We start from the raw sequence: 12,594 nt of genomic DNA, 5'->3' as shown, positions 1-12,594 counted from the left end.
CAAATCGTTAGTCTGTAATGAGCAAGAGATGGAGAGGAGGAGCGCTAGAGTAAAACCCTGCCCTCTGTTCAATATTCCGTTTCACTGGGAAAATACGTCACAGCACTGGAGAAAAGTCGTTTGCAACTTCCGGTTCACGCAGACTTTAACAAACTCAGTTAAATAACATATTTCACTGAGAACAACACTGTGTTAGTTGCCGCCGGTGTGTGTACACTCATAGAGAATAATGTGTTCGAATTTAAAAGACGTGGCGAACCCAATATTCCAAAGCAGATTAAACTTTTTGTAAATTGTCAGAAAATCTAATTAGATATTCTGCATGAGCAAGTACAGCATCCCAGTGCTTTTATACTAATCTCACCACACTTTAATACAACACTGTTATATTTTCTCCCTGTGGATCTCTCTCCGGAGATCCTCTCAGGGTTTAGTCCAGTCCAGTCCGATGTGCCGGAAGTGGAAGCTGATGTGATCGTGGATAATCATTTAAAAAAAATATATATATATATATATTTTTTTAGCTTGCTGATAGGTTAGGGTTAGGTAAAGAGGTAGTTTTAGTTTTGTTTCATGTTTCATTATTTTGAAGTTTAATCAGTTTGTTCTATGTTTTAGTCCAGGTTTATTTTCATGTTAATTTCATATTTCAATTTAACCCAAGTCGGATTCAATTGTATCTGTATCTTGAAATAAACAACACTTTGGTTCACTTCAGCTCGCCTTCAGTGGACTACATTACACATATTATAGACATGATTCATGGGTCTTTTTGATTTTAATTATCTTTCTAGATCTTTTGTCTTAATTTTAAAATCTGAAAGTTCTTAATAAGGTGCTTTCATAAAATGATTGTCATATATACATTATATGCAAAAACATTGAGAATGTTTAAACAAGTGAATGTAATGATTTAAGAACGTTTTTCATAATCTTAGAAAAACATTAAGAGAACGTTTATATAACAGGAGAATTGAATGTTCTAATAAGGTTTTGAATAACGTTCTCATAACCAAGCAATAATGTTAATACAACGTTTTATAACGAGATAATTAAACGTTCTAATAATGTTTTTAATAATGTTCTTATAACCAATAAATAACGTTAATACACCGTCTAAAAAACTGGACGTTTTTGTCATGATTCATGTCTGTGTTCCCCTGTCTTGTCCCTTGTTTAACAGTTCCCCGTTATGTTGATTAGTTTCCTCAGGTGTTTCTGATTAGCCACGCCCCCTTGTTATCTTGTTTAGCTTGTTTGTCTCTGTATTTAAACCCTGTGTATTGTGTCAGTGTTTGTGGGTTCTTGACTTTGTAATGTTGTTTGTACTGTTCCTGATTCCTGTTCCTGATTCCTGATTCCTGTTCCCTGTTCCTGTTCCCTGTTCCTGTTCCCTGTTCCTGTTCCCTGTTCCTGTTCCCTGTTCCTGTTCCCTGTTCCTGATTCCTGTTCCTGAGTCATGTTCCCTAGTCTAAGTCTATGTCTGTCTAGTTCTGAGTCTGTTTAATTAAAGCTGTTGCACATGGATCCTGCTTCCTCCTTTGATTCAGCCAGCATCATTACAGAAGAACCCACCAAAAATGGATCTAGCAGCAGCTTTGGGGAGTCTCCAGCCAAGAAGGCGGCCACGCCTAATTCTGGTACCCAGGATGGCCGCCTTCATGCTTCCTGAGCTTCTTTCTGTTCCTGAGATCACGTCTGCCGATCCAGAGACTGTTCACGTCACGTTTGCCGATCCAGAGACGGTTCACGTCACGTCTGCCGATCCAGAGACTGTTCACGTCACGTCTGCCGATCCAGAGACTGTTCACGTCACTTCTGCCGATCCAGAGACTGTTCACGTCACGCCCGCCGAGCCAGTGTCTCAGGACAAGATGGTCTCCGCCGAGCCAGTGTCTTCGGACAAGATGGCCGTCGCCGAGCCAGTGTCTCCGGAAGAGATGGCCGCCGACACGCCTGAACCTGAGCCCTCAGCAGAGATGGCTGCCGCCACGCCTGAACCTGAGCCCTCAGCAGAGATGGCCGCCGCCACGCTGTCTGTTCCTGTTCCTGAGCCGGTGTCTGTTCCTGAGCCGGTGTCTGTTCCTGCCCATAACCCCATAGCCGCCCCCAAGGAAATTTTTGGGGGGGGCAGGAGGTCCCCTGATAGGATCATGGAGGCCACGCTGCCATGGTCTCCTGTACTGTCTGGTCCGCCCTGTAGCCCTGAACCGCCAGGTCCGCCTGGTCCCCCTGAACCGTCTGCTCCGCCCTGGCCGCCTGAAGGGTCGTCTCCGCCCTGGCCGCCTGCACTGCCTGCTCCACCATGGTCGCCGGCACAGCCTGCACTGCCTGCTCCGCCCTGTTCGCCTGCAATGCCTGCTTCGCCCTGGTCGCCTGCACAGCCTGATCCGCCCTGGCCTCTCGTCCTGCCGCAGTCTCCAGGCCCTCTGCCGCTCCATGGGCCTGGCCCTCCATCCCGCCCCCGGGTCCGCCTCCGCTCCACCACCCTCCTGAACTATTGTTTTTTTGTTTTGTTGGGCGTCAGGAGCCGCCCATAGAGAGGGGGTTATGTCATGATTCATGTCTGTGTTCCCCTGTCTTGTCCCTTGTTTAACAGTTCCCTGTTATGTTGATTAGTTTCCTCAGGTGTTTCTGATTAGCCACGCCCCCTTGTTATCTTGTTTAGCTTGTTTGTCTCTGTATTTAAACCCTGTGTATTGTGTCAGTGTTTGTGGGTTCTTGACTTTGTAATGTTGTTTGTACTGTTCCTGATTCCTGTTCCCTGTTCCCTGTTCCCTGTTCCTGTTCCTGTTCCTGAGTCATGTTCCCTAGTCTAAGTCTATGTCTGTCTAGTTCTGAGTCTGTTTAATTAAAGCTGTTGCACATGGATCCTGATTCCTCCTTTGATTCAGCCAGCATCATTACAGTTTTGAATGTTCCTAGAACATTCAGAAATAACGTTTTTATAACTTAATGGGAACGTTATGGAAACGTTCTTATAACCTAAGAATTGAACGTTCTAATAACGTTTGAATAACGTTCTTATAACCAAGCAAGAACGTTAATACAACGTTTATATAACAGGAGAATTGAACGTTCTAATAACGTTTTGAATAACGTTCTTATAACTAAGAAATAACGTTAATACAACGTCTAAAAAAGTGGACGCTTTGAACGTTTCTAGAACATTCAGAAATAACGTTTTTATAACTTAATGGGAACGTTATCGATGGGAAACGATTTGCTGACGACACATAATGTTCATTGGTTTAAACAACCGTGATACATTGTTTTCTTTTACGTTTGATTTTAAAACCCTGATATCCTGCTTTTACAGTATGTGTATAAATTATGTGTGACTATTCCTAAACTTTCTCTATGGGTTATGTGATTGTTGTCATATTTAGGCCTGTAAAAATGTCTATGTATTTGTGGTACTGTACTGCACAGGAGTATGTGTGAAACGGTCTGACTGAACGTTGTTAAACGGGATGGTCTAGCCGGAGGATTGTTCTTGTCGCCAACTGTGACAGCTGCCGTTGATGAGTGGCAGTAACGTTTGTACTGGACTTTTTAAAAGTTATATAAAACTGTTCACAAACTGTCTAAATATGTTCGCCATTGTCCATTTCTATGATAAAGAGTAAACTATATAATCTTATAAATCTGTAAACTAACTAATCGCATCTTAGTAATATAAGTCAAAATTGGAATCACTTTCAATCTTTTTTAAAAGTATTATTTTTTTTACATATGTATCATTAGATATTTGAGTAAGTTGAAACCCAATACTTTAAAGGTGTAATTCGGTTTACTTGTGTGTAAAGAAATACATATTATAACCCAACAACACTTAGCCTATACCTTTTATATTATTTACAATGTTATTTATATCTTCATTATTTCATTTTTATATTGTATTATATTATATTTATAATAAATATATAACCCAACAACAACACTTACCTTTTACATTATTTATAACGCTATTTATAGCTTAATCATTTCATATTTATTCTATTTTAATAAATTGCATTGTCAGAAAACAAAACTGTAATTCGTAAATTGTAATTTGGAAAGAAGTTTTTTACCTGATTGTACCGTCAGATACAAATAATAACCAGCGTCTACAGTGCCAGGGCCACCAATCTCCACAGCGCACCAGTAATATCCAGTGTCGGAGATCTCCAGTTTGTCCCATCGCACTGTAAAAATACTCTGGTCTGGATAATCAGTGATGGAATATTTTCCTGTCTTTCCTGTTGCAAATGCCAATATACTGCAAGAGCTCCAATATGTCCCCTGACAGAAATATTTGTGTTTTTTATTATGTTGTTTATCATACACACATGGAATAATGCCAGATGATCCAGATTTCACTGCTATATTAAGTTTCAGTGTATTAACTCTAGCATCACCTGTGGACAAGAATAAACGTATGGGAGAAAACATAAAACACAAACTGCACATGATGTAGTGGAATTATAACTTAAACCATTAAAAAAAATTAACAACAGACTATACAATGGTTTAGTAATACTTTAAACAAAATTATATATATTTTACCTGAGATGTAAAGTAAAATCCCACAGAGAATCAGAAGGTAAATCATGTCTATAGTGGAGTGTGTGCGCTAGTGGAGTGTGTGTGTATGAAAGGAGCTGGTCACTTCTTGAAGTGTCTCTGTTTCCGTTTCAGAACAGAAATATCATCGCCTGAAACCACATAAAATAAGCATCAGCAAGTGAGCAAAGTAGCAGCAGCAAACTCAAACTAGCCACAACACAACAACAATCAACATTTTACTTATGGCTAATTTGATTTGTGAACAGGTTAAAGCATGTTAAAAGATACTGTAGTAGTGGTATAATCTGAATAAGCAGATTCTCTTGTTCAATTTGATATAAAACTTGTACGTCTTGATTGACAAAATAAATGCATACAAAATCTAAACTGTACATGTTTTCAAATATTACAACTCAAAATATTTCAAAACACTATTCATAGCAAAGAGTATAGGAAAAAATTATATTAAAGTTTGAGATAAAAAAGTATTGCAACCATCCCCAGTGTCTCATATTTCCTTAGAATAATTCACAATTATGTATTTAAAATGTATTCAAGAATATTTAAAAATGTGTCTACATTGGTTCCTGTAGTGAGTGTGCAAGTAAAATAATAATGTGTGAGTGTGAATCTGCACTGTGGCCTTTGGACAGAAACCAACCACAAAAACACACGAGTCAGTAAAGAAGCAACACATTCACGCAGAGACTGACCTCAGCTCCACCGGCACTGTTCACCACATGGAAATCAGATACAGTGAGATACATACAGTATATGGGCAGACAAAAAAAAAAAAACTGATGTCTCTGTTGACGGCCATTCAAAAGAAAAAAGTAGTGTAGCCTATATCCAGAATACAGTATAGCAACAGTTTCAAACGAGGAATGAAATGTTACAATACATAGTCCGGGTTAGTTGAAACTTACATTAGATGTAACATTAGAAAATGTATAAAAAATTAATTTGAAAGGTTTTATTCAACACAGGCTTTTTAACATAATTGCTGTGTGTGTGTGTGTGTGTAACAAAACTGAATAAAATGAGCAAATGTGCACCAGCTTCAACAATTGAACACTATTTGTGTGTTTGTGTGTATTGTTTCTAGTTGGAAAAATTGGAAGTGTTCATTTCAGGTCTCCCCTACACATTACAAAACAAGACAGGACAATAGAACATGAAGCCAAAGGCAAACAACACAGACACACACACACACACACACACACACACACACACACACACACACACACGTTAGGTTTCAGTATGTGCTTGGTACGTTTTTTCGTCTACAAAGCAAACTTGGGTCTCCAGACAAACTTTAAATCCCGTCTGGCTAGCGCACTTCCCATAATGTTTACGCATTATGTCAGCAGGTGGAGAGTAGACGGTCCGTTGAAAGGGATAGTTCACCCAAAAATGAAAATTCTGTGATCATTTACTCTCCCTCAAGTTGTTCCAAACCTGTATGACTTTCTTTCTTCTGCTGAACACAAAAGAAGATATTTTAAAGAAGGTTGGTAATTAAACAGTTGCTGGTCCCCATTGACTTCCATAGTATGTTTTTTTTCCTACTATGGAAGTCAATGGGGTCCATCAGACATTTGGTTACCGACTTTCTTCAAAATATCTTCTTTTGTGTTCAGGAGAAGAAAGAAAGTCATGCAGGTTTGGAACAACTTGAGGGAGAGTAAATGATCACAGAATTTTCATTTTTGGGTGAAGTATCCCTTGAACAAGCGTCTGGATGCAGTCTCAGGATAAAGACTTGATGCTTGATGACTTGATACTTGAGTCAATGGTGTTGAAGTTGCAATCAATTTCTTCCATGTTAAACAAAGAAATGATGATGAACTTGCAATTTTAGTTTGACTCTCTAATGGTTGAGGAAGTTACACATGTCTTGATGTGTTGAGGCCTGTGTCTTGATGTGGTGTGTGAGCTCTGAGGCCGGGTGAGTTCACACTCGAACAGCAACCAGAACACGCAGAGAAGAGAGAGGAGAGAGGTCACTCCGACAGTGGCCTTTAACTCTTCAGTGAGCCAATAGGAACTTAACCCATCACAGAAAACCTTCTGCATTTTTACATTATCAATGTCAAAATATTACACAATTTTCTATCTTCGTGGGGACATTTGGAGAACGAACACACACATGGGTTTCCATGTTTTATGGGGGGTTTCTACAGACATAATGATTTTTATACTGTACAAACTGTATATTCTATCTCCTAACCCAAAACAATCCTACACATCTAAGAAAACCTTCTGCATTTTTAAATTGTCAAAAAACCTAATTTAGTATGATTTATAAGCTGATTTACTCATGGGGTCCAAAAAAAAAAATGTCCCCACAAGATCAAAAATGTCTGGTATTTTTTTTCGGGTACACTTTGTCCCCATAACATACCTAAACCACACACACACACACACACACACACGCACGCACGCACACACACACACACAGACACACACACACACACACACACACTTCCGAGGATTTAAACAAGTTATGTTATAAACAAGTTTTCTCAAACCACTACTTTAGAACTTTAAGCTTTAATGATAATACTGGTACGAAATAGCTAAAACAATTTTCAAATTAAATAAAAAATATATGCATCAAATAATTATTTGTTCAGCATGTCCAGTGGTTTTTATTTGGTTTGACCTCCTGCCTCCATTAACTTATGAATGTGTTTGATGTTGTTGAACTTACAGCAGGTGAAATATAGAAAGGGGGACTTTTTAAGTTTAATACAATATAATGTAACATAATATGACAATATGAAAGTGTTAAGTCATGGTCAGAGGAAGGTGATTTTAGAAATAGTGGGATATAGACATCAAATGAAATGGTACATTTGTGTTAAGAACATTCCAGTGATTTATTTTAATACTGTCATTTTAAAAATTTCCAAGTCAACAATGAGTGTTGCAACTGTACGGTTACTGGAAGTTCTTTTGTTGTTGTTGTTTTTTTTAAGCTGTTGAAAGGTTTTTTATGCAATGTTCAAGTCTTACACAGCTGAATATAAACTGAACAGTGGCTGTAAAGTAGAATATATTATATATACACACTTATAATCAAATCTACATGCAGTACTTGCTCACCCTGCTGTCTTTAAGAAGTGAAATCAATCAAAGTATACAAAGAAACAACAGAAGAACAGGCTAGTTTCTACAAACAAATATAAAAGCATGTTTTGAGGGAAGATTAAGAATGTAATTTCTTTCTTACCTGCAGTGTAAAGTAAAACACCAAGGAGAATCGGAGGAAGAGCCATGTGACCGTCTGAATGAGTAAAAGACAGAACCTGAAATGAAAATCTTGACTTCCTGCCTCTGATAATGAGCCGTTCCTGTTTCTACTCATTGATGTAATGAAAACTGAAGTCAGCAGAGACATCATCAATCCTGCGCGCGCACACACACACACTCTATGAATGGTTTGACAAAAGAGTATTTTACATGCACTTGAAAAGGTTTAGATAAAAGCAAAGAGCTGAGGCAGCCTTACAGTACAACACTTCCCAAAGAAATATGCACAAATACAATGTACAAAACACTGAAGCTGAAGACCTTATAGATTATTGACCCTTAATTCATAAAAAGAGATATTTTATATATAGTGCATGGTGTGCTTCATGCATATTACGAACCAGGCAGAACAGAATTTACACAAGCATCTTATTTCATTCTCCAAACTAAAATTACAATTCCATTCTTGTTTGGGTATCAAGCCCAACAAAACATCACTGACACACATTCAGACAAGAGTCAGGGATGTAATGTAAAAAGCAGAATTGAGAACCTTTTCACACATTATCAATTTCAGGGTGTTATGAACTGCTCAGAGACTTGGGGTGAAGATCCAAATGCAGATTTATTGGGACAATCCAGAATCGTAATACATATTACAGTCAAAAGGTCAAACACACAGGCAGAGAATCAAAAACCCAAGACACAGGAAACTAGGATAACACTCAGAACTGCAGTGCAATGGTTTATGGGAAATGTAGTTCATGGTGAGATAAAGCAGAATGATGGAGTGCCCTCAGCTGGTGGTTGTGACACAGTGACAGTTATCACAGTTATGTCAAATAAATGAATACATTTATAACATTGGCTGGCCAAAATAAAATCTTTGCCGTTTCATAATCGTTTACAATTTAAATTTCGCTTTGAAATAGCAGGTTCCATTGTGACAACATGCCCCACTATATTGGTCATTGTAGAATGAGTCTGTACCTTTTATCTTGGGTAATAATTGCAGGATTTTTAATTTCTACAGCTTTTTATCTTAATTCGAAGGACTTTCAAAAAGTAATTATAAATATTCACTGATAAAGTCAAAACCATAAAAACATGTACAAAGTACAAATCCAAAGTAATTCAACAAGCAAAATAAATAATGACGAATGCAAATAAGACTCATTTGTATAACAGACTAAAACAACCCATAAAAGACTGTTCAAACACAGTTTATTTAACTGGTCAGGTTCATATAGAGGGCAAGTTAAACAGATTTTTAAAGGGTACACATTTTTCATGTTGAAAGACAAACTGAAACTTTGTTTCCAGGCTTAAAAAGATAAAAAAGACAAGTAACCCTGCTTCACTGACTGTTTGAAACTAAAGAAAATAAAGCCAACAAAAGCAAAAAGCATTTGTATCCCTCATTATTTTTCCAACCTTGTTTTTTTGGGGGGACAATATCATCCCACTCTTTCAATAAAAACACACTGACTCCTTCAACAGCCACACAAAGCACCAGTTGACTAAACCCAGCAAATATCTTCACCCCCTCCTTCTCCTCCAGGAACGCCACAATCTGAGGGTTTTTAAGGCTTCTCATGAACCTGAAACACCTGCCTCCACTGATCATCTCAACCCACATCATTAGCCCATTACAGGGGTGTAGATCCCAAACAGAACCAGATGAGGGAGACAGAGACTCTATAGAATACAGCACAGTAGAACAAAACACTCAAATAATGCCTGAATTACAAGTATATACCCAATAAAAATCATCATTAAACTGCTAAACTATGCTGGTCAGTAACAATATAAATACATCATATGATACACACGAGACTGAACTGATTAAACCATTTAACTTAGTTAATGTACCCATAATTGCAGAATATTCAGAGAACCGGCGCTGCATGGTCTCTATAGCATCTAAAGGCAGATATTAAAGGGTTAGTTCTGAGGTTAATCTGAGCTTTCTGTCCCTCCATTGACAGCCAACGCAACTTCCACTTTCAATAAAGCTGAGGTTAAACCACTGGAGTCACATGGATCACTTTAATGATGTCTTTACTACCTTTCTGGGGCTTGAAAGTGGTAGTGGTCAATGGAGGGACAGAAAGATCTCAGATTTCATTAAAAAGAGCTTCATTTGTGTTTGGAAGATGAAGGTTCAAGGTTCATATTTGTCACATACTCATACAAGATGCGCAGTGAAATGTTTTTGTGACACACACTGTACTTCTGTACTCAATTGTAATAAAAATAAATGCAATGTAACTAAAAAATAAAATACAATAGAAACAATAAATACAATAAAGTACAATAGCGGTTTTAGCGGAAGTTTATATTTAAATTAATATTAAGTTATAATTAAGTTATGATTATGACTAATTTACATATACAATAGTAATAAAATCAATGTATAATAGTTATGAAAGAAAAAAATATTATTATAATATAAGTTAAAGCTAGATCGACAGACAGATGTACAAATGTTAAAATTCAATGGCTGTTTTTAAAAGTGTTGAAAGTGTATTAAAAGTTTAAAAAGTTCAGAGTGCAGAGTTCAGGGCTCTGATTGCCGCAGGGAAAAAACTGTTCCTCATCCTCTCTGTACGTGTTTTGTGGCAGCGCAGGCGTCTGCCTGGATCCGCTCAGTGGCCTTCACCACCCTCTGCAGGGCTCACTGGTCCCTACAGGAGCTGCTACCGTACCAAACAGATATAGCTCCAGTCAGAATACTCTGTACAGCAGCAGAGTAGAAGGAAATCAGGATCCGTTTTATTCACGCTGCTAGGCAGCCTGGACACCATGGACCAGATTTTCCCCTGAAAAAGGGAACCAATCACAGAACGGGGAGGGAACAGCAAGACGATGACGACACCGAAGCAGTTTGTTTATATCTATGGATCCAACATGGCATCAGACTCAACGTTACCTTCTACCCTCATGTTTATCTTGCACAAACGGTAATATTCGCTAAACGCCATCGTGTACAAATAAATCTTTGACCCATCGTCTTTTTCCTCGTCGAATTTCTGTCACTCTACATACGTCATCTGGTATAATTGAAACAATTGGCTATGAGCTACGTACAGGCGCATTTGATAGACATTCATAGCGCCCAATAAACGGCTCTGGGCATTCGTAAACCACGCCTCAAATACGAGAAAATGAACACGTGGTTCCCAGACCAAGTCTCAAATGAGACTTGGTCTGACGTTAGCCAGGCTAATTTAGGTGAACTATTCCTTTAAAAATTTCAGGAAGTTTCACATCAGAACTTAAAGAAAAAACGAAAACATCACTGAGATGTTAAAAAGTTACAATGAGAACATCACACATGAGATGATTGTTGAACAGGTCAAGGCATCACGAATGATACATTACTTGGTTTTAAAATTTGTTGATATAAATTTGAGCAGATGAAGAGGTACATGGTAAAACTGTAGAAAATTCACCATCAGATGGCGTCACACTTACAGGACAGATGTGCATTGGCTATATGAGCAATTTTACATACTTATTTATTGTGCAATTAAAATTAATTAATTCAAAACAAAACATTAATAAACTAAAAAGTAAAATAACTTAGTTTTTTTTTTAAATTAACTGTAATTTAATAACTACTAACAAAATTGCATTTCCGTAAGCCTACAATTTATGTAGGCCTAATTTGGACTTGCATGAAAATAAAAATGAAGGTTTCAGCTCTTTGATAAATGAAATGCACTTCTATGCAAGACTGGAATTATTCATTTTGTTTCAACTATAAAAGCCAACTACATTTAAACACGCACACACCCAACGCTGACACATTTACAGTTTTAGCTGCATACAACCTGTTAAAGGAATAGTTCACTTTAAAATGAAAATTCTGTCATCATATACTCACCCTCATGTCCTATTGACTTCCATAGGAAAAAAATATACTATGGAAGTCAATGGGACCCAGAAACTGTCTGGTTACTGATATTCTTCTAAATATCTTCCTTTCTGTTCAGCAGAAGAAAGAAATTCATACAGGTTTGAAACAACATGAGGGTGAGTATATGATGACAGAATTTTCATTTTAAAGTGAACTATTCCTTTAACTTGTCCCACCAGTGGGATGCTTAGTGCTCTTTTTTATTGCCTTTTTTTCCTATCACATATTTTATTATTCATCTTAAATTAGGTATCATTTGAAAGCTTAAACTACGGTGGCTGAGAGAGCTCAACTAAAGAAAACACATGCAAATAGAAACAAACACCAGCAAATTAAGAAAATGTGCTGCAAAAACTCAAAACGCACTCACAATGCAAATACGTGTCTGTATTTGCAGCACATGTTATCAAACTGATGATGTTTTCTTAATTTGCTGGTGTTTTTTTATTTGCTTGTGTTTTCTTCAGTTGCACCTGCAGCACATTGAGTGATCTCAGTATTCAGTTTAGAAGGCCTATAGCCAACTTTGGAACACAGCTTGGTTAGCATGTGGCTTTGATGTTTTAGCAATTTCAGAGTTTGTAAAATATATATTTTTGCATAAAATAAGTTTAGTACAGAACATTTTCTTTACAGTAAACTTAAAGTAACTTTTTTTTAAAGTGTTTTTACTTCCAAAGTGACATTTAACAGGTTTACACTAACTAAAAACTGAAATGGTACAAATAGATTTATTATTAATTTACAATGACTTTCATTTACTTTCACAAATTACTTTAATTTGCTCAAAACGTCATTAAGAACGATCAGGGTGTGTATGGATATGAACTCACAGCCTTTCAAGTTTCAAGTTCACAGAGCTGTAGATC

General features: G+C 37.4%; 1 protein-coding gene across 4 annotated transcripts in view; it reads right to left on the bottom strand.

The window, feature by feature from the left end:
• The window catches only part of LOC311085990 (uncharacterized protein), a 59,569-nt gene extending 51,571 nt beyond the window's left edge, over positions 1-7,998 (bottom strand). For 3 of the 4 annotated variants that reach the window (XM_084118609.1, XM_084118611.1, XM_084118610.1), the window contains exon 1: positions 4,074-4,721. In XM_084118609.1, coding sequence (XP_083974735.1) covers positions 4,074-4,452 — 379 coding nt within the window. In that variant the 5' untranslated portion in view covers positions 4,453-4,721. Of the gene's footprint in view, positions 1-4,073; positions 4,722-7,783 lie in introns of those variants that run through there. The other variant, XM_084118608.1, reaches the window with a different exon arrangement.
• Between the last annotated feature and the right edge of the window lie 4,596 nt (positions 7,999-12,594).

The sequence above is a fragment of the Abramis brama genome, assembly GCF_963993115.1.
Source record: "Abramis brama genome assembly, chromosome: 7".
Taxonomy (NCBI): Eukaryota; Metazoa; Chordata; class Actinopteri; order Cypriniformes; family Leuciscidae; genus Abramis; species Abramis brama.
This window is presented reverse-complemented; position numbering and strand designations above follow the sequence as displayed.